The sequence below is a fragment of the Periplaneta americana genome, chromosome 14 (genome assembly GCF_040183065.1).
Source record: "Periplaneta americana isolate PAMFEO1 chromosome 14, P.americana_PAMFEO1_priV1, whole genome shotgun sequence".
NCBI lineage: Eukaryota > Metazoa > Arthropoda > Insecta > Blattodea > Blattidae > Periplaneta > Periplaneta americana.
The window spans coordinates 91748458-91775702 of NC_091130.1; the positions used below are offsets into that span (position 1 = coordinate 91748458).

At 35.8% G+C, this 27245-nt stretch overlaps 1 protein-coding gene across 4 annotated transcripts in view; it reads left to right on the forward strand.

Moving 5' to 3' along the window:
* LOC138713561 (golgin subfamily A member 3-like) overlaps positions 1-26897 on the forward strand; it is a 64967-nt gene extending 38070 nt beyond the window's left edge. For all 4 annotated transcript variants that reach the window (XM_069845736.1, XM_069845734.1, XM_069845735.1 and 1 more), the window contains 3 exons: positions 1742-2020; positions 5084-5326; positions 26103-26897. In XM_069845736.1, coding sequence (XP_069701837.1) covers positions 1742-2020; positions 5084-5326; positions 26103-26393 — 813 coding nt within the window. In that variant the 3' untranslated portion in view covers positions 26394-26897. The remainder of the gene's footprint in view (positions 1-1741; positions 2021-5083; positions 5327-26102) is intronic.
* The last annotated feature ends 348 nt before the right edge of the window (positions 26898-27245 follow it).

Sequence of the window (27245 nt, forward strand, 5' to 3'; positions counted from 1 at the left end):
GAATAGTTCATTCTCTATTTGTAATTTTTTTTACCCTTAAAACTAAAGAAAAAAGGCATTTTACTAACAACTTCAAATTAGTGTAACTCTGAAAATATTGATATTACGACACATGTTTATATGACATTTCTTGCTCAGAATGTCTTCAGAAATAAGTGGTAAATCCTCGTGAATTACCTTGTATATTAACTACACCCCAACTCTGGCTACTAGCAACAGACATCTATAATGAACACCGATCAAAATACCCCTAATTTCTCATGAAAAACAAGAACTGAAGAGACTACAATGGGCTATAGTGAACCTTAAGTTGTCAGCAAACAGCTGGATACATGAAGAAGATTGATTGATTAGACCAGCTATTTTGGTAGACCACAAGATCTTGAATTTTGTAAAACAGAATATTCTGAATAAGAAATATAATAGAATGATAGAATGAATAAAATAGAAGATCAACATTTTGAATCAACATAATAAAATTTTTAGTAAATATGTATAAACCTAGAGAGTAATTTATTTAATAAAGTACACGTGTATAGAACAGAAGATAATTTAAATCTAAAATAACATACAAACAAATCTAGAATTGAAATAAAAATGGTGATTCAAAATATTTAAGGAGTCGGTGGTGAATTCTAAAAGATTTTAGTAGATCCCATGTAAATTTTGAAACACTACCTCTACTGCCAAAAAGTAAACCCATTACTGTCCAATTGTTGAGGGATGTACTGTAACGGTTGCTTAAGTCAAAATTCCTCTTTTTTTCCAAATTAACTTCCTTAGCCTGTTCGATATTTATTTTGGAATGAACTGTGGGATCTAAAACAACACCCTGATTTCTCTTGCAATTGATGGCTATAATGTGAACTCTTCTGATGAACCAGTTGAAGAGGTGCATTGTATTTCTTCGTATACTTGCCATTACTTTCCTAGTCACGAAAATCTGTCAGACTGAAAATTAAAATTGTATATGATTAATCAGTTTAACTTCTCGGTGTATTAAACATGAATTGTAAAATAAAAATTAATAATTCTTTTCTAAATTCCAGTTCACTGGTATCTCCTCAAATAATAGCTAGTTGGGAAATACCTGGGACATCATTTCTTTCATATATCACCAATGAATAACATAAATTTGTTTGTTATAACTGCTCACTGTGCCTTTATGTTGTCAGCCATTTCCTGAATTCTGCGTGCCACAATCTGGTTGGATAGACTACAGTAATTGATTTGAACTCCTTTAAATTTTCTGGGAGGAGTTCCTCTGCTGAAAATATTAAGGAGTCTCACAAATGGGCCATCACTGAAGTTTCGTTGCAATGTGTAAACTGATCTTGTGGCATGAATTGCAAGCTGTGTCATTCGATAAAGCTAAAAAATCTGAAGCTAACTGTACAAAAACAAAATTCAAGTCATTACATAAAATTGTTATTATTTTATTTCTTATGTAAAATGTATAATGGAATGTCATTTTCTTAACTTCGTTTATTTATAGTAGTAATATGTGGCGAGGAGACGTGTCTTTTTTAATATTGAATTAAATAATTTTATTACTGAATCCACATCCATTTTGTGTGAAAGATAGCTGTTATTTTTCTTTAGTTACAATATGTATTTTACTTTTCCAACTGATTAAGACAGTGATAACTATCCTTATTGTGTTCCTATAATAAATTAATTTCCAGATACAAATAGGAATAAATTTTGCAACTTACAGTAAAGAATTGTTGCCTTGTTTTAGATATTCTCTGAAAAGTGTGAGACTTCACAGCTGAAAAAGCAGTTATCCAGTCTTCGCATGGGTTTGGATACTGCCAATGATATGCTGGATACGAAAAACATAGAGCTGGGTCGAGCAGAATCACTGTGCTGTGTCCTGAGAACTAACATTTCTCATCTTAAGAAACAATTAGAAATGGAACAAGAGGCACATGAAGAATGCAAACGGGAAGTAGAAAAATTGGCTGAAAACTTGGAGGAGGCAAAAGCAAAGGATCCAATGTTAGCAGATCAGATTAAGGTAAGTTGTTTTGTTTGGAAGAAACTGTGTGAAATTTCAATGCAAAGCCATAACTTATACATAAAATTTTCAGTTTAGATGTTTGTAGAATGTTGTCCAATAAGTATTATTTGCAAGTTTTTATTATAAATTACAAAAGACAATCAGAAGGAAATGCAATATTTTATCTCAATAACAATTTATTTTAATAAATATTCAAGTATGTCACATCTTGCCTTTGGCTACTTAAGTATATTTTTTAACCTAGTCAACCTCTGAATTTTCGGTGATACAACACAAAACATAATACCCGAATTTATGACACATAGATTTTGTGTTTGTAATTAATAAAACTTTTACACTTAACATTTCATGTGAAAATTTAATAAAACTAAATACCAGTACCGTATTTTTTAAGGAGGGATCTGAAGGCTTGCACCACAATATGAGGCTAATTGTGCTTACCACTCTGTTCTGTGAATGATATTTGTCGCAGAACTGTCACACTCTTGTACAAATACAACACACTGCACTATGAACCTAATCTGCGCTATTGCAATGGTGATAATGATATGCAGTAGTGGTTCGTAAAATTTTGGCTTGGTAGGGCTGCACTCAAATTTTCAATATACAGCATTATGTCTTATATTATATACCACAGCAAAAATTAATTATACTAATCAATTTTACCTGTATTGAACCTGAAGACTTAATCAACCACTGATCCAGTCCTTCTTGGTTCTGCTTCTGCTGCTGCTGTCGTTGTTGATATTTATGTTTGTTTATAATTAAAGCCAGTGGCGGTTGGTAACTTGAAATATAGGGGGTTTCATATTGTCGGTGACAGTACTTTTATACTCTTTAGCTGATGCGGCATTCTGCATGATCAGATTAACGTGGCGCAAAATAATGAACATAAGCTGTGTCTGTGTAAGTTTGCTAGACCAATGCTTGAGCACCACATAATGAGCCACTCATGACTGAAGCATCATCATATGTGTGAGCGATCAGTTTCTTGGGACAAGTTCCTAAATGACGATCAAGCTCATGTGTTATGCTTTTAGCCAAAGATGTTGCATCATGACCAGTAGGAACAATGAAGTCCCAGAATCTTTCAACAGGTTTGTTGTTGTGGATGTCTGTAAATAACCACCATCTGAAATTTGTTGGAGACATCACTTGTTTCATCTGCAGTAACAGCTAGAAAGTCCACAGTTTTTATCTGCCATGAAATCTCTTCATGACAGACTTCTAGCATAAACACCAAAAGCTCGTTTTGAATTATTTTTGACATACCCTTGAAAACTGTTGAATTTTCTAGGTGGGTCTTTAGAGCGTTGTCTATCTCAGCACTGAAATTTATGAGACCACGAAATATGCCTAGATTAGAAGACGAAACCGTTTCATCGTGACTTCTCAGTGCTAATTCAAAGGAGTCACAGAATCTAATACAATTAATGATGATATTTATCACGTTCAATGTTTCTTCTATAGGCACCGTCCAACTGAGCAGCAATATTTACAATTGCCATGAAGACTAAACTAAGGACATTTTTTATGTGGGTTGACGATGCCTTGTGTTTCTTAACCCTTTCATTTAGAAGATGCACATCAATCATTCCTGTTTTAGTCCACATTTCTTCGCCACCAAATAACATACACGGAAAAGAAAATAGAGCATTCTTGACATTGCAGATGCACAACCAATCATGTTTTCCGAACATATTAGCATTAAAAATTGTTAAAAGTCCTACCCTTCGTAGAAATTATTTGCGAAAGCTTAATAGCAGGTTGGTCTACCAAGCCTTTTTATTTATATTTTCGCCTCTAATGACCTAGATGAAAATGATTGTGATTGTAAACTATTAAAGGAATTCATTTTTGTACACTATTAATTACTTACTCTCTTATAATTAACACTTTCAACAAGACAACAAAAACTCACACAACACCTGAAGCATAAAACACTGTATAACATACTATATAGCAATATGATCAATAAGGCAGTGATTTCAAGGTGTGAAGCCTTGCATCAAACGACGTGTGTATACACGTCATAAACTGTCTGCTAGCGAAGGCCATGCCTCCAGAGTTTCTCCCCGCACCTGCCCCTCTGGCACCCAAAGTCCCTTAGCAGACACAGAGTTAACAAGGCTAGTACAGATGAACATACAAGTGCTCTACAGATAATAGGGGTATTTCTTATTATGTTTAGAAGAGTATATAGGACTACTGGTAAGTCATTAATGATTATTACACACATTATTTATTTATAAAATTTCTGGGGGTTGCGCTAACTTGCTACTCCCTTCTAGAGCCGCCCCTGATTAAAGCTTTGAAACACTATACACTATAACATTTATTTTGAAAATACTATATTGGTGTGTGTGATTATATTAATTTTATTGGATATAACATTTTACTGTTCTATTCACAATTTTATTTGAACAGAAGTCTAGCTTTCTTTCTTTGTGGCTAGAAAATTTATTAATCACTTTATCATTGCAATTAACAATATTTTCAATCATCACTTTTTCTATGTTTAACATTGCTAAAACAGGAAGACGGTCTTGTGTCATTGTACTTCTTAGAAAAGTCTTCACTCTTTTCAGTGTAGAAAAACACCTTTCAGGCTGAGCAGTAATCATGGAAGTAGTGAGAATTATTTTAAGGAGAGTGAAGATTTCTGTGCAGGAATATCCAACATGATTTTGTACATTTTGTTAAGTCCAGAAATATTACGAAATTCTTGCCTCTCGCACAAAACAGTTTTGCCAAGTCATCTTTCTTTTGCCTGCACATCCAGGCTTACTAATAGCAGGAGTCACATTAAAAGTGTTATTGGTACAAGTATAAACTAATTCAGTGTGAACAATGAATTGACACTGTGCAATACACACAACAGCTCTTTGTTAAGTCTCTCGAGGAGTGAACGATTAAGCATGCTGTTGCTCAAGTGAAATGCGCAGTAGAAGAGTAGTTTGAGTTAACCACCTGCTACGCCATTATATCCCCCCCCCCCATCTCTCTTACTCATAATTTAAGAATATTTGCACGTCATATGAATAACTGGTTTCTTTCCAGACATTGAGCTATCACCTGCATCAGAAGTCACAGGAAGCAACTGCCTTGCAAGAGAAAATATGCCTTAGTGAGGAAAGATGGAAGATTACCGAGAATGGTTTGCAGAATAATTTGAGTGCCTTACAGAATGAACACACTGCACTGCTTGCCGAGATGGACTCTGTCCGTAGTGATAAGTTCACATTACAGGCTCAGGCAGCTGAATTGCGAGCAGCCCTGAATTCCAGCATGGAGCAGAACAAGGTGAGTTGAAGAAATAATAACCTGACAGAACCAACAGTGTTGTAGAATTGCTTTGATTTAATAGCATCAGCACAGGATAATGGGATTTGCAAGTGGCTTCATCTTGCTGCATCGAAAAACTTTCTCTCTCCTATTGTGTCATATTTGAAATACTTAATCATCAGAGAGCAGAGTCTGTATAGGCCAGCTTCTGTCTGATGCCTTTCCAATTCACTGTGGGCTAAAGCAAAGAGATACACTATCATCTTTACTTTTTAATTTAGCTCTAGAATATGCCATTAGGATAGTTCAGGAGAACAGACAGGGTTTGGAACTGAACGGATTACATCAGCTTCTTGTCTATGCGGATGACGTGAATATGTTAGGAAAAATCCAGAAATGATTAGGGAAAACATGAAAATTTTACTTGAAGCAAATAAAGCGATTGGAAGTAAACCCCAAAAAGACGAAGTATATGATTGTCTCGTGACCAGAATATCCTAAGAAATGGAAATATAAAAATTTGAGATTTATCTTTTGAGTAGGTGGAAAAATTCAAATATCTTGAAGCAACAGTAACAAATATAAATGACACTTGGGAAGAAATTAAAAGCAGAATAAATATGGGAAATGCCTGTTATTATTCGGTTGAGAAACTTTTGTCATCTAGTCTGCTATCAAAAAATCTGAAAGTTATAATTTATAAAACAGTTATATTACTGGTTGTTCTGTATGGTTGTGAAACTTGGACTCTCACTTTGAGAGAGGAACAGAGATTAAGGGTGTTTGAGAATAAGGTTCTTAGGAAAATATTTGGAGCTAAAAGGGATGAAGTTACAAGAGAATGGAGAAAGTTACACAACGCAGAACTGCATGCATTGTATTCTTCACCTGACATAATTAGGAACATTAAATCCAGACGTTTGAGATGGGCAGGGCATGTAGCACATATGGGCGAATCCAGAAATCAAATAGAGTGTTAGTTGGGAGGCTGGAGGGAATAAGACCTTTGCGGAGGCCGAGATGTAGATGGGAGGATAATATTAAAATGGATTTGAGAGAGGTGGGATATGATGATAGAGAGTGGATTAATCTTGCACAGAATAGGGGCCAATGGCTGGCTTATGTGAGGGCGGCAGTGAACCTGCGGGTTCCTTAAAAGCCATTTTTTAAGTAAGTAGTCATCAGGTCATCAACATATCTGGGGATTTTCATGGTTGTATAAAATATTCGCCATATTGCACAGTGGGACGGATTGCAATTCTAGCCGGAACAAAATCTAATATTGATAAATTCCCTTCGAATCGTTGAAAATAGCAAAATGAAGGTAAATTATTATGACATTTGGTGAAATATTTGTATGAGAATTATTATTTTAGTGTAGAATGCCTATTTATTAAAAAAGAATCATACAGTAATTGAAATTGCATACAACTAATGCAAATAAAAAATTAAAGTAAACAGAAATTATTTTACAGACTACTATGAAGAGATAAGTAATACAGTGAAACCTGTTCAAATCGGAACCTGAATAATCCGGAATCCTGTCTATTTTGGAACAATTTATTGGTCCCGGCAAAATTTTTATGTATTATGTGTAATTTTTCCTGAATAAAATGGAAACTGTCCAACGCGGAAACAGAAACTGTCTGCTACTGTTCAAAACGGAAACAATATTTTGGACACACTATATTTTGAAACTGCGTTTAATTTCAAGGAATATACAAAAAATGTAGGTCACTAAGATAAAAACAAGTTTTCTTTGCAAAATTGTAAAGGGTACGAGGGTGTGTTGGCCTGTCGGTCATAAATTTTATTACTCTGTTGACTAGGCAGACGAGTCCCTTCAAAGATTTTCAATGCTTCACACCCATATACTGTCGTAGCTAGACAGAGTGCAAGTGTAGTGATTTCCAGGTAAAAAAAAAAAGTTGCATAAAATGTGGCATTAACATTAAGTGATGAAGTAAAAGTTATCGAGATAAAGGAAAATTAGAAACAAAGTCTATGTGAAATAATATAGAAGTACAGTTGTGGAAAACTCAGGTGTGACAGTTTAAAAAATAAAGATCATAATGAGTGAGTGGCGTGCGGCCAATATTGGTGACACTAAAGGAACCAGGAAGCAAATGTTTATGTGAGAATAAATGAACTGTTGTGGGAGTGGGTTCTTCATGACCTTTAAAAGAACAAGCCAATTTCTGTATCTATTCTGCAAAGCAAGCTATTTGGGAAAGAAATTAAATAAACCAGAATTCAAGGCTTCTAATAGATGGCTCCTAGTCCAATTAATTAATAATGTGCAGTGATATGCAGTACCATATTAGAGTATAGTGTTAGATATTAAATAGAATGAGATTAGTAACCTTTAGTAATGTTTAATGACTAATGAGTGAGTTATGATAATATTTATACAGAAAATGAGATTTTAATCAAGATGATTCACCAACGTAATGAGCGACAGAAAGCTGATTTAATGTGATGAGTGTTAAATGGAATATTTTGTACTTCTTGCAGTTTGCGGCTTGCCATTTTGTTTTTCATGTATATGAATGACAAAATATTCCTTTTTAATGTCACACCTGAATAATACGGAAACCTGTCCACAACGGAAAAAAAATTAGGACCATGTCACTTCCGTCTTGAACAGGTTTCACTGTATATGTAGTAAATTTTATGACTCATGTTTAGAAATCTGAAGCGTCTCTTGTATCTCCAGAAGTGTCAGATCCACTAGCGCTACTGTCGTCCTCATCTTGGGGTTGCAGTTGAGCAGTGCTGTTGTTGGCACTCACAGCTGGTACTTGTAGTAGTTTAATTACCACAAATTACAGTTTTGATTTTCTTGAATTTGGATGTTGATTGATCTGGGATATGATGGGATCAGAAGATACTAACATGTGTAGGACATCCAAGTTTCTCTCACGAGAACACTTCCTAGCATGATCTAACCTGTACTTTTGTAAATGTTTGTGTCTTGCCTCTTGAGCATCTTCAGATAACATCTCAATAGGAAGTATCGCAGTTTCTGCAATTTTTCCTCCATGTATCAGTATTTTATGCAGTACCATGGATATAACTATTGTGCATAGGCTATAAATGGACTGTGTACTTCTCAAACGCCTCAATATACTGTATATTGCATATCCACATGAAATGGCGCATAAAATTACAGAAAATCTGTGAATGAGGTCTTACTAATGCCCGTAATATTGGCTGTAATTTGTGGGTTTTCAAAAAAACGAGTGCTATATTGCCATCATTTCATGTCCCAGGGCCACCAGATTTCGGTTTGTCAATAAGAAGACCTAATTGAGAGCGAAATCTAGAAATAATCTCCTGTTTTCTAACTTCAAAAATATCTTTGTTGCCTCTGACCTGCCAAGAACAATGTTTTTTAAGAAAATTATCCTTTTTACAGTGACACTGCACCCAACGTCTGTTAAAATTACTTCGAATATTTTTCAAAATATTATGAATGCACTTCTCACTATTAGAATCACATGTTTCAATACATAATTGGTTCAAAACATATCTATATAGTTCATCTAAGTCGCCACTTTTATTGGCAAGTATTGGAAATAGATCACAGCGCGAAATCACCAGTAGTGGTTCCGAGTCTGAAAAAAATTAACCACATGCAGAGCAGTCAGTAGGAGCAAATGAAACTAGATTAGTCTTAAAGTGCACACTTAAACCAACATTCTGACATAAAAATAAATGTGACTCTGTGTGACTCTCCTATTATAAGTCAACGTTTACTTTGATGAATAGGTTTAAAAAATCGCATTTTCCACCCTTAAGTTAACATGCCATTTCTAAAAATTCAAAGCTATTATGAACATAAAATTTATATAATAATTATCTACCAACCTTGTTCTTCATTTTCCATTTCAGAATCACAAAATGTTTTACTCCTAGATCACAGAAAACAAGCTTGCTTCTTACACTATTTCAGCGTGGCTGAGCAATAAAACTGGTTACGGAGGGGAATCCTCGTCAAATTCATTGTGTGACGTTCTTATGTTTAGTGTCAAAGCTTTTTTTCTCATAGATAAGCATTCTGTGATTCATTAGCAACAACTTGAGATAGGACACGCATAAAAATGAGAACATGTGAAAACTGATTTTGTTCCGACTAGAATCGTAGTCCGTCTCACTGTGTATTGATCCCATAGAGTTGTTTTGGGGAAAATGGTTGCATTGTAGTATTTTTTCGTTGCTGAAAATGATTGTAAATTATGGTGAAATGATTGACTTAGGGAAAATTGATATATTCCGAGAAAATACTGCAATGCCATTTTTGACCATCACAAATTTAATTTAGACTTGCTTGACTTCCTGAGAAGCTTCAGTATGTAAATTATTTTTTAGCCTAATAATTAATAGATCCAAAAGAGTTGTGCCTGACTCAAATAGGATGAACAAACCAGATGAACTTGTAAATTGTTTTTCATGATCAGAGATTTCTTGTAGAGCTTGCAGTGCAGTTTCATACTTATTTAGAATTTCTCGAATCTGGTCAAGCAGATTTACCTTGCCACAAAAACTGTCATGTCGCCCAGTATGCTGATGACACCATCATATTCACTACAGACATGGATATTCATAATGCATACAATAATTTACAAGATTACTTAAACAAGATAGAAAATTGTCTCATAAATTGGAAAATAAAAATCATTGCCTCTAGAGTTCCGTAGTAATGTCATGCCCTCCTCCCACTTGGAGGGCAGATGGATTCGAGCTATAGGTTCCACATGCATTCATTATCTCCGATTATACCCCAATTATACTCATTGTTACGCTACTAGAATTCACTATTGTAAACAATAGAACTATTAAGGATTAAAATGGGGATTTCCTACTTGGAAGTGAAGTGAAGGTATTTGTAACTTTGAATTCTTCACTTCAGTAATCGAAGTCAAATTCATAACAACACTATTTATTAAAGTCATAATATAATAAAAATGTGGTTCTACTTACAAAGTGTAGTTGATCTGAAGCCTCTACCATGGGGCGGCGAGAACTCTCCTTCTGATGCCATCAGACTTAAAGTTCAAGTTTTTTCCTTGCAGAGGAGGATAATGCTTCTTGTCGAATTCATGACGTCTTGCTAGCAACCATTCAACTATTTAACTGTCTCACTGACTGACTACTGTCGAGACACACTGGTCTCTATGTCCAATTGTCTATTCGGGAAAGGGGTAGAAAAAGGGAAAAACCAATTTTGCACGCAACAAATATTTCCGTCGATGATATACAAATGACAATTTGTGTGGATAGAATGTCTTAAGGGTCTTAAACAAGCTAGTCACGTGATCAGTGACGTAAATCTTAATTAGGCCAATAGTTTCATACAGTAACACCTTTTTTATATCCCATAATCAGATCAGTGTTAAAAAGATCGTTGGTCATTGCTGTCCTGTCAGGACACAACAGTAATTTTCACTAAAAGAAGACCACGAGAAGCATTTTAACTTAAACTTTTTGACATAATAATAAAAAGTATAGCGAATTTGTACAGAAGAAGATTGGATGAAAAACTAGATCAAACAGAATTTGATACTACAGAAAATCTGTATAAATATATAACTGAAAAAATTCATGAAACTGCTATGGAAGCATTGGGAGAAGAACAAAGGAAATATGGAAATAAAAATTTATATTTCTGGAATAAAGAAATTAATGAGATGCTAAAAATAAAAAGGAAAAATATAACAAATGGCTGAACACAAAAAACGTTGAAGATAAGATAGAGTTTTAAAAATACAAGCAGAGATTAGAAAGGAAATTATAAAAGAGAAGAATAAAACCTGGGAAAAAATATGTAATACAAGGTGCGGCAGAGGAATCGAACGATTTTCAAATGGAAATAACTCTGTAGTTATGTCTACTAGAACAAATCTATTACTGCCAAAAAACTGGCTACGTATGCATTTTGTTGACATACAATTAGATTGTCTTGAAAATTATGTTCTTCAAATGGTGTCCGTCTCTCTCTATGTACTCTTCAAGTTTTTTCCTGAAGTTGCGTGTCGCTCTTTCCAACACTTCACCATCAATGTTGGCTATTTCCTGGGCACTGGCAATCTTCAGATCATCAGTTGTTTGGGGCCTGTTTACGTACACTTTGGACTTCAGGTAACACCACAGAAATTAGTCGCAGACGGTGAGGTCAGGCAATTGGGGAGGCCAGGGAATGTTGCCATGCCGAGAAATGATGTGCCCTGGAAACATGCGGCACAGAATTGTCATTGAATTTTCTGCCGTATGAGCCGTGGCACCATCTTGCTGAAACCACACAATTTGTCTATCAATCCCACGTAGATGCCTATGCAGTTCTGGTTGAAGCTTTTCGTCACTGTCACAGTGTTCCCATTCTCCTAAAAAAATACGGACCTATGACGCAGTATCTAGACAGAGCACACCAAACTGTAACCTTTGCACAGTGAAGCGGACGCTCATGTAGTTTGTTAGGATTTTCGGGAGCCCAGTATCTAAAGTTCTGCTTATTAACATAACCATTTAAATGGAAATGTGCTTCGTCAATCATGAACATAACAACTTCGTCAGCCAAAATTTCCACCATTCTCTCGACGAATGTCCTGCGTTGGACATAGTTTCCCTCATTCAATTGCTGAACAATCATAAGTTTATATGGATGAAACTTAAGATCTGAATGCAATATTCGGTGCACAGAACATTCTGAAAGTCTCAGTGCTATAGCCTGCTGTCTAGCTGAACGATGTGGACTCCTTGTAACATCCACTCTTACTCACTCCTTGTTATCTGGCGTTCGTACACTTCAAATGTGTGCTGATGGTTTTCTCTTGCAAGCTGATGCTGATAATCGAAAGTTTTGTACCCATCTCAATATGGTATTACGAGCAGGAACAGCTCCGGGGTGGCCAACATTAAATTGGAGATGAAATCCACACTTAGTTTTCACAACTGAATCATCAGTCTTGAAAAATGTCTCGATAACGGAAGCACAATGCTTCAAGCTCCATACTTCCTGATTACACAAAATGACATCAAAAATGCTAACAAACAACGGTCGATCAATATCCATAACCCCTCATGCTGCTCAGTAAACGGCCTTCTAAAATCATCCGATTCCTTTGCCGCACCTTGTACCATCCAATCATATTTAGGTGGCAGGAAAAGTAGTGAAGCTTGGCAAATATTAAAAAATTTAAGGAAGAGTTAATGTGAAAAACAGTATTGAATTCATTTCAATGGACAAATGGGGAAACATATTTTAAAGAATTTTTAACTGAACAACAACAAACTTACTTAGAAACTACTTCTGAGGAAACCATTGAAAACATACAGACAAGTTATATATATTTGGACTTAATAGATAGAGATTATGGTTGATTCTCTTAAACACAAGAAAGCATGTGGAGAAGATGAAATTTAGCAGAACTCATAAAATGGCAGTACCAAATTGTTTAAATTATTACAACAACTTTTTGATAGATGTTTAAATGGGGAACCAGTACCAAATGCATGGGAACAGAAATGAATGTAAAAACTATAGAGTAATATCTGTAAGAAGCATTTTCAATTGTATGTACGGAAAGATATTAAAGTACTTTTTAGAACAAGAATTTAAATAGAGAAACAGAAAAACAAGTGGGATTCTGGGCAGGACGATCAACTATGGATCATATTTTTAGTGTAAGACAACTGATTGATAAAAGAATAACTTTCCAACAACCTCTACACCTATTGTTTGCAGACTTAGAAAAGCCGTATGATAGTGTGCCATGGAATAAATTATGGGAATCGTTAAAATAATACAAAATAAACATTATCATTATCCAGGCGATAAAAAACTTACGATAAATCATACACGAAAATTAAAATGCACAACAAGATTTCAACTGGATTTCATGTCACAAAAGGCCTACGACAAGGATGTTCCTTACCATGTCCCTTACCACCAGTTTTATTCAAAATATATATATAAAATGCTTCAACAGTCTGGGAAAAAAAAAATGTTGACAAATGGGAATATTACTAACAGAGGATACAATTTATTCACTGCTATTTGCAGATGATCAGTTATAGTTGCAGAAGATTATGAAGATATAGAATACATGATACGGAAATTGATAGAGGAATATGAAAAATAGGGTTTAAACATTAATCTGAACAAAACAAATTACATGACAATTGGGACAGATTCAACAGACTTAATATTAGAAGATGGAAAAGGAATCATAAACTATTGTGAAGAATATACATACTTGGAAGTGAAAATCACGAAAAATGGCAACCATGAAGAGAACATAAATGGAAGAATAAACAAAGGAAGAATAGCAATATCAAGACTACACAGCATTTTAATTCAATTGTAAAAAGCACAATCCCATATGGATCAGAGACAGGCATCTGAAATCAAGAACAATACATAAATTACATTCGACTGAATTGGATTTCTGGTGATGATCTGCAAGGATTTCGAGGAGAGAAAAAATGAGGAACAATGTGATAAGGGAAAAAATGAAGCTGAAAGGATTACTTGTAGAAGACTTTAGAACAGCACAGGTAAGATGGTTTGGCCATATAAAAAGGATGACAGAAGACAGATTACTGAAAAATATTTATGAATGAATTCCGATGGGAATATGAAAGAGAGGGAGACTGAACTTAACCTGGACAGAGGGAATAGTTAAAATATTGAGTGAGAGAGGTTTAGAGGAGGGAGATTGGGAGAATAGAGATGAGTGGCGAGTGGCTATAAATTCTTGAAATGGGTACAGGAAGATGTCAAAGACATTGTAAACCTGTGAAATAAATAAATAAAATTTCAAATCAAAAAGGTACAACTTATTTGGAAATACTTTTGAACCATAGATTTTCTTTTAAGTCTCATATAAATAAAATTGCTGCCGAAGGATGTGCTATGTTTCAACTTTGTATCCTTTATTCAAGTCACCATCGCAGAGTTTGTGGACTAAGGATAATCAGAGCTAGCCTCCTATATCCATATCCTTCATGGTGTACAGAGAACAGTTCTGCTCATAATTGCTGGAGCTGATTACACAACATTCGATAAATTTTTACATGAAGTTTTGGATATAGCATCAATTGAAGAGTTTTCGGAAAATTTAAAGCTAAAATTTATACATACATTGAAAAATCATCCAAATCTTCTGCTACAGAAGTTTAATCATCAAGCATAAACAATAAAACCCAAGTTATACCAGCCACGTATCATAGTAACTCATTAAGACAATAGCAATCAAGCCCATAATAGCTAGTAAATGAAAATGCTTGCTTGACTTGCTGAGAAGCTTCAGTATGTAAATTATTTTTTAGCCTAATAATTAATAGACCCAAAAGAGTTGTGCCTGACTCAAATAGGATGAACCGTTGCCTACGCTATTGTATTCAAGGTCTCTGCATTGCTGCGATAATCAATCTCAGAATTGGCTCTATTGACGTAGTTGCAAATGCGCCGCTAGACGGCAGGCGATTACATCCTATTTATACATTGCTTTCAATGGTGTAATTGTCAAGTTAATCAAATTGCACGACACAGCATGAAATAAAATTAAGAATTTGAATAGATATAACAAAGATATTATGTTATTTTAAGTACGATTTATGTGAAAAATTGCGTTACAATAAATTTTCTACAATTTTATGTTGTTCAAATTACAGGCTGTATGCCTATCATTATCAACTTGGATGGCTACAGAAACCTGATTTTCGTCACACGCTGGTTTTGGATCTGGCCCTATTGGTTCTGGTTCTGACCTTGACTCCAAAATTCGGCTTATTTTTAGAAAAGCAGAACCATAGTTTCTTTTAACCGCAATATTACCTACGTTTGCGAATGCCTTTGTCGTGTCCTTGAAGATATAGAATGGATGTTTATGATTTTTTATTTAACGATGCTCGCAACTGCAGAGGTTATACAGGGCAGGTAAATCACTAAGTGAGGGAACATACATAAGAACCCATAGTTCAGCTGACATAGTTCCAAATTTCCTCAACAGATGTTGTAGCGGACGATATGGCTGGCAGTGACTGTGGACTTCACGTAGTAATGTGAATGGAATCGCTGTCGTTTTTATGAGAATAGTGTGTTTTATGTGAATTAAGCGGAATTAAGTGAGAGTAAATGCATGTGAGTATACCAGTTGAGCGTAATGTTATGCTACAATAGTATATTTATGATTTTATACTTTATATTGGACAAAAGGTTTAAGTATTAGTCAACTCTCACGATGCCCAGCTGTTTTGTGCCTGGTTGTAAATCAGGGTATGTGACGGGAGATGGTAGACACTTCTTTAAACCCCCTAAAAATAGTTTAGATGAATGGAACAGGGTAATTCCAAGAAGTGACCGCTCATTGACAGAAAAAGATCGGGTTTGCTATGTTCACTTTAACAATGACATGATAGTGAAGGTAGACTCATTTGTAATACAAGGGAAAACAGTTGAACTAAAACATGATAAATGGAAATTAACAACAGATGCTGTACCACACCAATTCCCTGGAATTCCAAAATATTTCAATTTTAAACCGAGCAAAAGAAAGGCTCCTAAAATACGAAATAATCAGGCTCATCAACAGAAGAGAAAAAAGACTGAGGAACCCAAAATTATATCACAAGAATCGAATGTAGTTAGTGAAGCAGTGGATGAAGCCGATTGTAAGTATTCGTCATTTATAAACAGTGATCTTTCAGATGAAGTGATTCAACTTTGAAAAGAAGTAAAGCAGTTGCGACTTCTCCTCTCTGAAAGTAGGAAAAAGAAGCAGGGTTAAGTAAATGAAATAAATAAACTAAGAAGGTTGTTAAGCAGATATAAAATAAATTTGTTAAATGATAAACAAAAACTCGTGGTTCGAACTATGACTAAGAAGAGTGAGACATGTCCACGTGGAATGAGGTATGAATCAGAATTTATCTTAGAGAGTTTGATGCTATTAATAAAATCGAGAAAAGGTTATGAACATTGTTTGAACCATCAGTTATTGCCATTGCCTTCACTTTCTTTGTTAAGGAAGCTATCCCGTGGGATGAAATGCAATTATGGTATTAATCCATATGCACTCTCAGCAGTAGCCAATGATATGGAAGGAGATGATGACAATCGCCGTAATTGTGTTCTAATATTCGATGAGGTGAAATTAAGAGAGGATATCAGATATAATTCGAGTAGCTGCACTTTTGATGGATTTTTTAGTCTAATATGGGCCAATTCACAAAGGAAGAAGCCAAAAATGTTCTAGGAGACCATGCTTTGGTATTTTTCCTCGTCCCTTTAATGAAGAACTGGGTGCAGCCTATTGCTATTTATTTAAGTAAGAACGCAACTGATGGTGCCACACTAGCAAAAATAATCGTACAAGTCATTGTGGAACTGGAAAAGAACAATATAAGGGTGGTGGCTTTCACTTGTGATGGTAGTCAACCTAACAAAAACGCATGGAAGGAACTTGGAATTTCCGGGAAAATTAACCAGGTTAATAATTATGTAACCAATCCTTGTGATTCCGACAGAAAAAAATGTTGCTCTTGGCGACATTTGCCATGAAATGAAGTGCGTGCGAAATAATTTCCACAAGTCAAATAACGTTGTGTACAATGGCAACATCATACAATATGATTATTACAGGAAACTCTACAATTTTGACATATTGTCAGGCGATGGGAAGAGGCTAGCTCCACACATAACATCAAGTCATTTAGACCCTAGAGCATTTCAGAAGATGAACGTAAAACTAGCGACGCAGCTCTTTAGCAGGTCCGTGGCTTTGGGAATTAAATTTTGCAGAGAAATGGGTGTACATGGATTCGAGAACAGTGAGAACACTGAAATGTTTACAAATGATATGAACGACTTATTCGATGCAATGAACTCTAAATTACCAATTAAAGGACTACAAAATGATGATAAGCAACACAGAACCCTGAAAAAATTCAACGAAGTTCTCCAGCGCAACGATAATTCATTTGCATCGAATCAGACCTTGGAATCTCTTAGAGTTACTGTGAAGAGTACACTTGACTTGGCTGAAAGTCTTTGGGCAGCAGGTTATAAATATGTTCTAACTGCCAAATTAAACCAAGATCCTGTTGAAAGACATTTTGATCTTATCCGAGGTTTGAGCAGTGATGACCATCCAACGTCAATCGATTTCCTACACTTACACCAGCTCCAGTCCATCTACGTGCCAGTGAAAGGTGTATTGTCATCGAAAGCAAATTGTGAAGATACAATTGATAATAAGCTGACGTCATTTACGCAGCAATCCGAAATATGGCACGCATTAATGTTGAGAAAAGTAGGAACATTAAGGCGGATATCGAGAAACAAATCAGAGAAAAAATTTCACTGACAGACATTGAACCGGAGTTGACGCCTTTGGATCTATCATTTGATAATAGCGCAACAAGATCAGCCAACAGTATTGTTTATTATTTGTGTGGGTACCTACTTCACACAGCAGAAAAAAGATTTTTGCAATGTAAGGAATGTTTGAAGTCTTTGCAGAGAGAAGAGACTGAAATTAGTTTAGACTTACAGCATCTTAATACAGTAAGGGACTTTGGAGAAACGACAAAATTTCTGAAATATCCTTCTCTGGCTTTTTATGATGTAATAAAAAGAATCGACACAACTCTTGATAGTAAGTTAAAGAATGACAACGCATTGTGGGGTGATGTATTTTCAGATTGTGTCGAAATGATGTATGGACTCCCAGTTTTTCGTTCTCTGTGTTGTTCAGAGGAACACTTATTTGTATATTTACCTCAACTGGTATTTCACTATATTAAGTGTCGGTTCATTTTCCGCGCTAGAGAAATATCAAGAGAGAAGAAATCTAAGACAAGTGCAAAATCAACGCGGAAACTCGCAAAACTTTCTTCTACTTAGAGGTAAGATTTCTTTCCACTCAATTAGCCTAGTTTCGTTATTTGTTTAGTTTAGCTTCATAGAAATAATTATTCTCTTTGTAGGAAACAAAACACATGCATGTTTCCATACATTGACGATGTAGTGAGTGGAGAAAATATTTTCACTCCCTTTAAACACAGTCGAGCCAGGGCGGTTAAATCACATAGCTTCACGCGGAGCGCCACACCAAACAGAGCTAGCACCACCATGTGGCGGAAACGGTGAACTACAACAGTTCTCACACTTATTGTTTTACCCGCCCTGGGTTATATCAGCATCGCCGGATGTGCCGGAATTTTGTCCCACAGCAGTTCTTTTATATGCCAGTAAATCTACTGACATGAGTCTGTCGCATTTAAGCACACTTAAATGCCATCCATCTGGCCTGGGATCGAACCCGCAACCTTCGGCATAGAAGGCCAGCTCTATACCAACTCGCCAACCAGGCCGACAATGGAATGGATAATCTTGAAAAATGGTCGAGACGGAATTTGGAAGGAGTCGCTTGTTTTTAGCGGAAATACTAAAACAAGTTATGTCGAAATGTGAACTCCACACTAACCGGTACAGATCTTTTTGAAAGTTGCCACAAACTACTTTTGTTCAAGTCCTGCCGCAATATTGATTTAACCCATTTTTCATGCAAGTCAACATTTCATGGAAATTGATGGAAAGTGACGTCAGTTCCATTTTTATCTTGACTTTTACAAAAGGGTATGCAAGAGTAAACCATTATGAATCGAAGTATAGATCAGAATATCAGTGCCATAACTTGAAAAGAATAAGACACTCTGTATGCAAACAAAGTAGGCCTACAGTAGGATTTCGATCAGTGGTGTATATTGCGGGTGTTCAAGGTTGCGCTGTACACCCTGTAAATTTGGTAATCTCATTTTAGTGCAACAATATAAAACAAAAAGTGGACAATACACTAGACATTTTTCTGTTTCACAATATGAAAATGTAGAATGATTAGAGGGTTGTGAAATTTCAAACAGGTTATTTCGCTGGTCATGCTAATTGTTTTGTAACAAAAATGAGGTTTGGAGTAAGTATGGATTTGCTGACTTAAATCACTCGTGCAATGCATAGCAAAAGCATTCAAAATCTAAAACTCACGTACAATGTTTCCTGAAATCAAAACTTTTCGGCAAACAGTGAATTGATATGCAAATCTGACTTTCAGGTAGAAGCTCCCTGTGAAGCAGGCTTGAATAATTTCAAGGGAAAAATTTTTACAGGGCTGGGTATCGATCCCGGGACCCTTCGCTTAGCACACGAATGCTCTATCGACTGAGCTACCCCAGGAACCATACACGACACCGTCACAATTCTTCCCTTTATATCCACGCAATTTAAATGGGGATGAGTTGTGTGGATATAAAGGGGAGAATTGTGACAGTGTCGTGTATTGTTCCTGGGGTAGCTCAGTCAGTAGAGCATTCGTACTCTAAGCGAAGGGTCCCGAGATAGATACCCAGCCCGGGAACAATTTTTCCCTTGAAATTATTCAAGCCTGCTTCACAGGGAGCTTCTACCTGAAAGTCAGGACCCGCAACTTCTGATATTGAGAACAAATCTCAACTGTCTACAGTTCTCCGCTATGTCTATGAAAGATTCTTGAGCTTTGTAGATGTTAGTGCTGATAGAACAGCAGATGGTTTATTTACTCACGTAGCACGAGTAGTTAATGCATTTGAAATTTCTACTAAATTCGTGCGACTATAGACCAATTATATATTTTTAACTCATACGCCACTGATTAGGATCAGTCATTTGGTCATGCTGTGCATGTTAACAGGCAACAAGTAACGAGCTGATGTCCACCTTTTTCCCATATTCAGGAACAGCACATCAAAACTTAATGTGACGCTACGATACTGATTTGGTTGCTAAAGTAAAATGATGCGACGTTATCTTTCAGTTTCAGATAAAACCAGGGTACGAATGAATGGAGGGATGGGGGATTTCCCCCCTGTTGGAAAGTTATCCCCCTCTCATAAATTCATATTAACATCCTTGCCAGGATAACTTCTATCGTTCACACCTGTGGAGTAACGGTCAGCGCGTCTGGCTGCGAAACCAGGTGGCCTGGGTTCGAATCCCGGTCGGAGCAAGTTACCTGGTTGAGGTTTTTTCCGGGGTTTTCCCTCAACCCAATACGAGCAAATGCTGGGTAACTTTCGGTGCTGGACCCCGGACTCATTTCACCGGCATTATCTCCTTCATTTCATTCAGACGCTAAATAACCTAGATGTTGATACAGCATCGTAAAATAACCCAATAAAATAAAAAATAAAATAAATAACTTCTATCATCCTACAAAATATAATTTTTTAATACGAGTATACTTTATAAAATAGAAGGTAAGCAAAGAAATTAATATTGATCTGACAACAATCAATAACTTAGGAGTTACACATGTTATCTTAACTCATTCACATTTTCAAAGTGTGTTCCAGTCGTGATACAGAGGTGTTATTCATTAATTTATTATTGTTACTTCCAATGTTCGGTTTACATCATTTCATCACAGTAATGTCAACAACTGCAATAATAATAATAATAATAATAATAATAATAATAATAATAATAATAATAATAATTTTCCATGTATTGTGGGTCCCTATCACCACGGCATGGCGCGTCCTCAGGTTGCGGACAGAGGAGACGGCCTCCAGATATGGAGGGTAGCTGTCAATACATCGAATAAGCAGTCGTGGACAGCCGATAAGGGGTGGTCCTCCAGCTTGGGGGTTGGGCGAAGGGCTAACAACCCATCACCGTAAAAAACAGCTTGTTACGAATCCCTACAATAAGCCTCGGAATAGGACTGATTCTCTGGCACGACCACAGCAAAGGAATAAGGTTTTGAGATTTGACACTTGGAATGTAACTAGTCTTTATAGAACAGGAGGGGTAACATTAGTAGCAAAAGAACTAGCTAGATATAGAATAGACTTTGTGGGAGTACAAGAGGTTAGGTTAGATGGGAATGGCATATCACAAATAGGAGATTACTTGTTGTATTATGGGGAAGGAAACAATAATCACCAATTAGGAACAGGATTCTTTGTTCATAAAAGAATAAAATCAGCAGTAAAAAAGGTCGAATTTATCAGTGACAGGTTATCATATTTAGTACTTAAGGGTAGATGGTGCGACATCATAATTATAAATGCTCACGCTCCTACAGAAGAGAAAGACGACCATATAAAGGATAGCTTCTATGAGGAATTGGAACATACTTTTGATCAGTTACCTAGATATCACATGAAAATTTTATTGGGGGATTTCAACGCTAAAGTAGGATGGGAGGATATTTTTAGACCAACTATTGGAAAAGAGAACCTACACATAACTAGTAGTGACAATGGAGTTAGATTAGTCAACTTTGCCACATCGAAAAATTTAATTGTCAAAAGTACAACATTCCCCCATAAGGATATACATAAATATACTTGGACTTCTCCAGATGGATTGACACACAACCAAATAGATCACATCTTGATAGATAAACGGAGACACAATAGTATAGTAGACATTCGAACTTTCAGGGGTGCAGACTGTAATTCTGACCATTATTTGGTAATTGGAGAATTAAGAGAAAGACTATCAGTAGCCAAGCGAGTAGAGCAACAAGTTAATACTACTAAATTCAATATTTTGAAATTAAAGGATGAGGAAACTAAGCAAAATTATCAGGTCGAAATTTCGAATAGGTTTGCCACTTTAGAAAGTTCCGACGAAGTTGAGAAAGAATTAGATGTTAACAGTGTGTGGGAAAATATCAGAGATAGTATCAAAATTGCAGCTGAGCAGAGCATAGGTTATTATGAAGAAACCGTGGTTTGATGAAGATTGTTGCATGGTAGTAGAAAGAAGGAAACAGGCAAAATTGAAATTCTTACAGGATCCAGTTGAGGAGAAGAGAGATAATTATTTCAATGAAAGACGGGAAGCAAGTCATACACTTAGGAATAAAAAGAGAGATTACTTGAAGGAAAAACTGAATGAGGTAGAAACAAATAATAAGAATAAAAACATTCGAGATTTATATAAGGGTATAAAGGAATTTAAGAACGGATATCAGCCAAGGGTAAATGTGATCAAGGATGAGAATGGTGAATTGCTTGCAGACTCTCCATCAATCCTAAACAGATGAAAAAACTATTTTGCGCAACTATTAAATGTACATAGGCCAAATAGAAATGATCGGGACGAAATTGAAATACAAACTGCTGAGCCATTTATACCTGCACCCACGCTTTCAGAAGTCGAAATTGCGATAGAAAATCTGAAAAAGTACAAGTCTCCAGGTATCGATCAAATTCCAGCAGAATTAATACAAGATGGTGGAAGTGCATTATATAACGAAATTTATAAACTTGTACTTGTTATTTGGGAAAAGGAAATTGTACCAGAACAATGGAAGGAGTCCATTATTGTTCCTATTTTTAAGAAGGGGGACAAAACCAACTGTGGTAACTTTCGAGGAATATCACTTTTGTTGACGTCGTACAAAATTTTGTCCAATATTCTTTTGAGAAGATTAACTCCGTACGTAGATGAAATTATTGGGGATCGTCAGTGTGGTTTTAGGCGTAATAGATCGACTATTGATCAGATTTTTTGTATTCGACAGATGGAGAAAAAATGGGAGTATAAGGGTACAGTACATCAGTTATTCATAGATTTAAAAAAGGCATATGACTCGGTTAAGAGGGAAGTATTATATGATATTCTTATTGAATTTGGTATTCCCAAGAAACTAATTCGATTAATTAAAATGTGTCTCAGTGAAACATACAGCAGAGTCCGTATAGGTCAGTTTCTATCTGATGCTTTTCCAATTCACTGCGGGCTAAAGCAGGGAGATGCACTATCACCTTTACTTTTTAACTTCGCTCTTCCCGAAAAGACGAAGTATATGATTATGTCTCGTGACCAGAATATTGTACGAAATGGAAATATAAAAATTGGAGATTTATCCTTCGAAGGGGTGGAAAAATTCATATATTTTGGAACAACAGTAACAAATATAAATGACACTCGGGAGGAAATTAAACACAGAATAAATATGGGAAATGTGTGTTATTATTCGCTTGAGAAGCTTTTATCATCTAGTCTGCTGTCGAAAAATCTGAAAGTTAGAATTTATAAAACAGTTATATTACCAGTTGTTCTGTATGGTTGTGAAACTTGGACTCTCACACTGAGAGAGGAACATAGGTTAAGGGTGTTTGAGAATAAGGCGCTTAGGAAAATATTTGGGGCTAAGAGGGATGAAGTTACAGGAGAATGGAGAAAGTTACACAACGCAGAACTGCACGCATTGTATTCTTCACTTGACATAATTAGGAACATTAAATCCAGACGTTTGCGATGGGCAGGGCATGTAGCACATATGGGCGAATCCAGGAATGCATATAGATTGTTAGTCAGGAGACCGGAGGGAAAAAGACCTTTGGGGAGGCCGAGACGTAGATGGGAGGATACTATTAAAATGGATTTGAGGGAGGTGGGATATGATGATAGGGACTGGATTAATCTTGCACAGGATAGGTACCGATGGCGGGCTTATGTGATGGCGGCAATGAACCTTCGGCTTCCTTAAAAGCCATTTGTAAGTAAGTAAGTAAGTAAAATAATAATAATTTTATGTATGGTATTCTCTATCTAGGATTCTATCCCCTCCTCATCAGATATCTTAATTCGCATCATGGATAAAACTGTGCTATCATATACGCTTACCTTTTATAAATCACAATTACATTGCCTTATATTAACAAAAAATTCACTGTACACATAAAAACACTCTTCACAAGCTTTTTTCCCGCTTTATCTAAACCAATATCACAATTAATGTGCCAATTTCCCTATACAACCAATGTAAATTCGGTGTAAATAATGGTGTAATTGACTGCCAACTAACGGCGGAGTGGAACTACTACGACTGTAACGACCCGCAGACGACGATACAGTGGCCTTGTATAATAGCGTAGGCAATGGATGAACAAACCAGATGAACTTGTAAATTGTTTTTCATGATTAGAGATTTGTTATAGAGCTTGCAGTGCAGTTTCATACTTATTTAGAATTTCTCGAATCTGGTCACCATTTTGTAGGAGAAAAGGGGTTTTATTCTTGTAATATTACCTGTACTTACTGAACCTTCTGATTGGGACTCAGTGGTATGAATCAATTTTTCTCGCATTTTTAATGAGTTACTCAATAACACACCTAACTTATGTGTCCATTGCATTGCGTTTCTTGTAATAGCAGAGGCTTTGATGCTCTTTTTTTATCACCAAATAAAGATGGTGGGCATGACAATGTATAAATAACTCTAATGGTTTCCTGGTTTTAATTACTAATTGAGTTTCTTTATAATTCCCGCTCACCATCGTATGTCTGTCCCGAAGCAGTGGGTAAATTCACTCTTGTTTAGATGCAATAGCTTCACTTGATGTGTGTGTCTCACTGTATAGTTCAAGCAAACTTTCGTGTAGTTCAAGATCATTGTTCACCCATCAAACACAGATATTTAATTGCTCAACACCACTTATATCGCAGGTACCATCACAAATAACAGAAAAATTAGGGGGATCTTGTGAACATATTATTACAAATATCCTACTATCATACTCCCCATCTCATTTTGAAATTTTCCAGAAATAAATGTCTCCCGTTGCTTCTTCATCCAGTCTTTCAGGTCAGGAAAGTCTCCTGTTTGTAATTGTAATAAAAACTGTAAATTATCACTGCACGACTCATGGTCCTTAAATGCCAAACCTTATCAACCTAAAAAGCGAACAACTGAACACTTTAAAGGGCATTCTTTAGCTCGTTTTTGTTCCTGCTGTTTAGCAGAACCTAGTTGCACTTCAACAGACTGACTTAACTGGATAACTTAAATGAGCTTATTTGTGAGAATCTGATTTTTCAGGTGCATGAAACTTGTCTAGACATTACTTCCATTTTTAAAGTCATCTATTGAAAAATAAATTTTCATTTTCTTTGCAAGCAGCTTGTTTGGATTTACATCACACTAGCGATTGCAGTAAAAGTATGTAATTCTAACTGTATTTACATCTGGATCACCATGTAACCATTTGAAGTTTTTAAGCCAAGAAATTTGAACTGGAGAGTTCGATTTTTCAATTTTTGTATTAGAAAATTGTGTGGCAATTTCGTCTACAAATACTGGTAACACCAATAGTAATCGAAAGTCAAGCATATGGAAGATATTTATATGGTTCCAGACTTTTGATTCACTCTGTAGAACTTTATCAGTGAAATATTGGTGTCTGCATCCAATCACCTCTTAAGATCAACTGATGAACTGATCCCATAAAAATACATGTTAAAGCGTGTTTCCTGCTTGTAGAGGCAAAGGCGAATCCCGTGAAGCTGTGACCAATCATATGATCAGACCCTCCTACTGTCAGAATCAAGGTTGCTTATAGGAAAAATCTGAGCATGGGAATGGCATAGAACCTCAGTATCACTTTATAGTAGAAGCAATGTCAGTCTAAATGCTAAAATCAGACAAAAATAAAAATGAGGAATAAGTAGAAATATACAACCATATTAATTTTAAAAAATATATATTTTGGAGTGGGACATGTCCCCTCTATTCCCTCCCCTCCTCCTTCCCCGCCAGAGATGCCCATGACCTGATGGAAGATCGTCACCTCAAACAACATATAATACCCAGGTCCAACATGAAAACGAATCTTTACTTACCTGGCAGGAATTGTTTTCACTTAATATCTACAGCTTTAATCACTTTTAAAGATATATTCTGGTAATTTTAAGGTGTAAAAAATTCCAGTAGTGTGATAGGTAAAATTTTGTTTTCAGGTGTTACGTCTGAAACTGGAGGCATATGGCTGTGAAAATAAAGAAAGGCTTCCTGACTTGACTTCAAGTCTTCCCCTGCCACCAAGCAAATATGATGAAACACGGATTGCAGAATTGTTGCATAGGAGTACAGTGCTGCCCCATAACAAACCTCTAAATAATTTACAGTGTTGTCTAGATTCACTTAAACAAGAAATGGAAACGCTGCAAAAGCAGCTGGTGGCCAAGACTTCTTCCAGAAGTGTCACCGATTTAAAAAAGGAAAATAAGTCAGGTGTCAAAGATGTGTAAGTAATTCTTTATCAGTCGAAGGATGAACGGCAATGTTACTTTTTTCTGTAGAGTGATTTTAAATTGTTGTTCGAAATGAAGTATTTCTTATAAACATGCAGCAAGTCTTCCTCATTTTTAATGACAGTTATCACAACAGTATTTTATAAGATAATTTTGTAAACTGTATTCATAATTATAATTGTTTTATAAAAACTTTTTTTAGAAGTAAACAGAATAAGTCAGAATTGCATTCAGTCTAAGTGATCAGATTTTCAAGGTTCCTGACTTATGCACCAAGTTTCATGCAATGAAGGTGATTTGTGTTGTGTTCTTTCTTCGGCCAGGCCTTTCAAGGTAATCCAGTTTATAGTACGTGTACATTAATATCCTTTTTATTATTTATATATAACTCATATTATATCAATTATATATTAAAAAGAAAATGCACACATAATGTATATTGTAGCAAATATATTTCTTTGTCCAGCACAAAATGAAATAAAATTCAGAGGTTTTTATTCATTTATTTTCCTTGATTACACTTCAGCACCAAAGAGGTGTGTTTGAGACATGAAAATCCATAGACCTACCTTATGCGTCATAACGGGTGAAGTAATCAGTAGAGAAAAATAATCCCAAATGAGATAGCTGCCCATTCTAGGGTATGGTCAGGGTGCGAATTAATGGGAGGAGGGATTTTTCCCCATGTTGGAAAGTTATTCCCCTCTCATAAATTAATATTAACATCCCTGCCAGGGATAACGTCTATCCCCCACTCACAAAATATAATTTTATTGTTTTAATACAAGTATACTTTATAAAGTAAGCAATGAAAATAATATTGATGTATTATCATCACCGGCAAGCAGA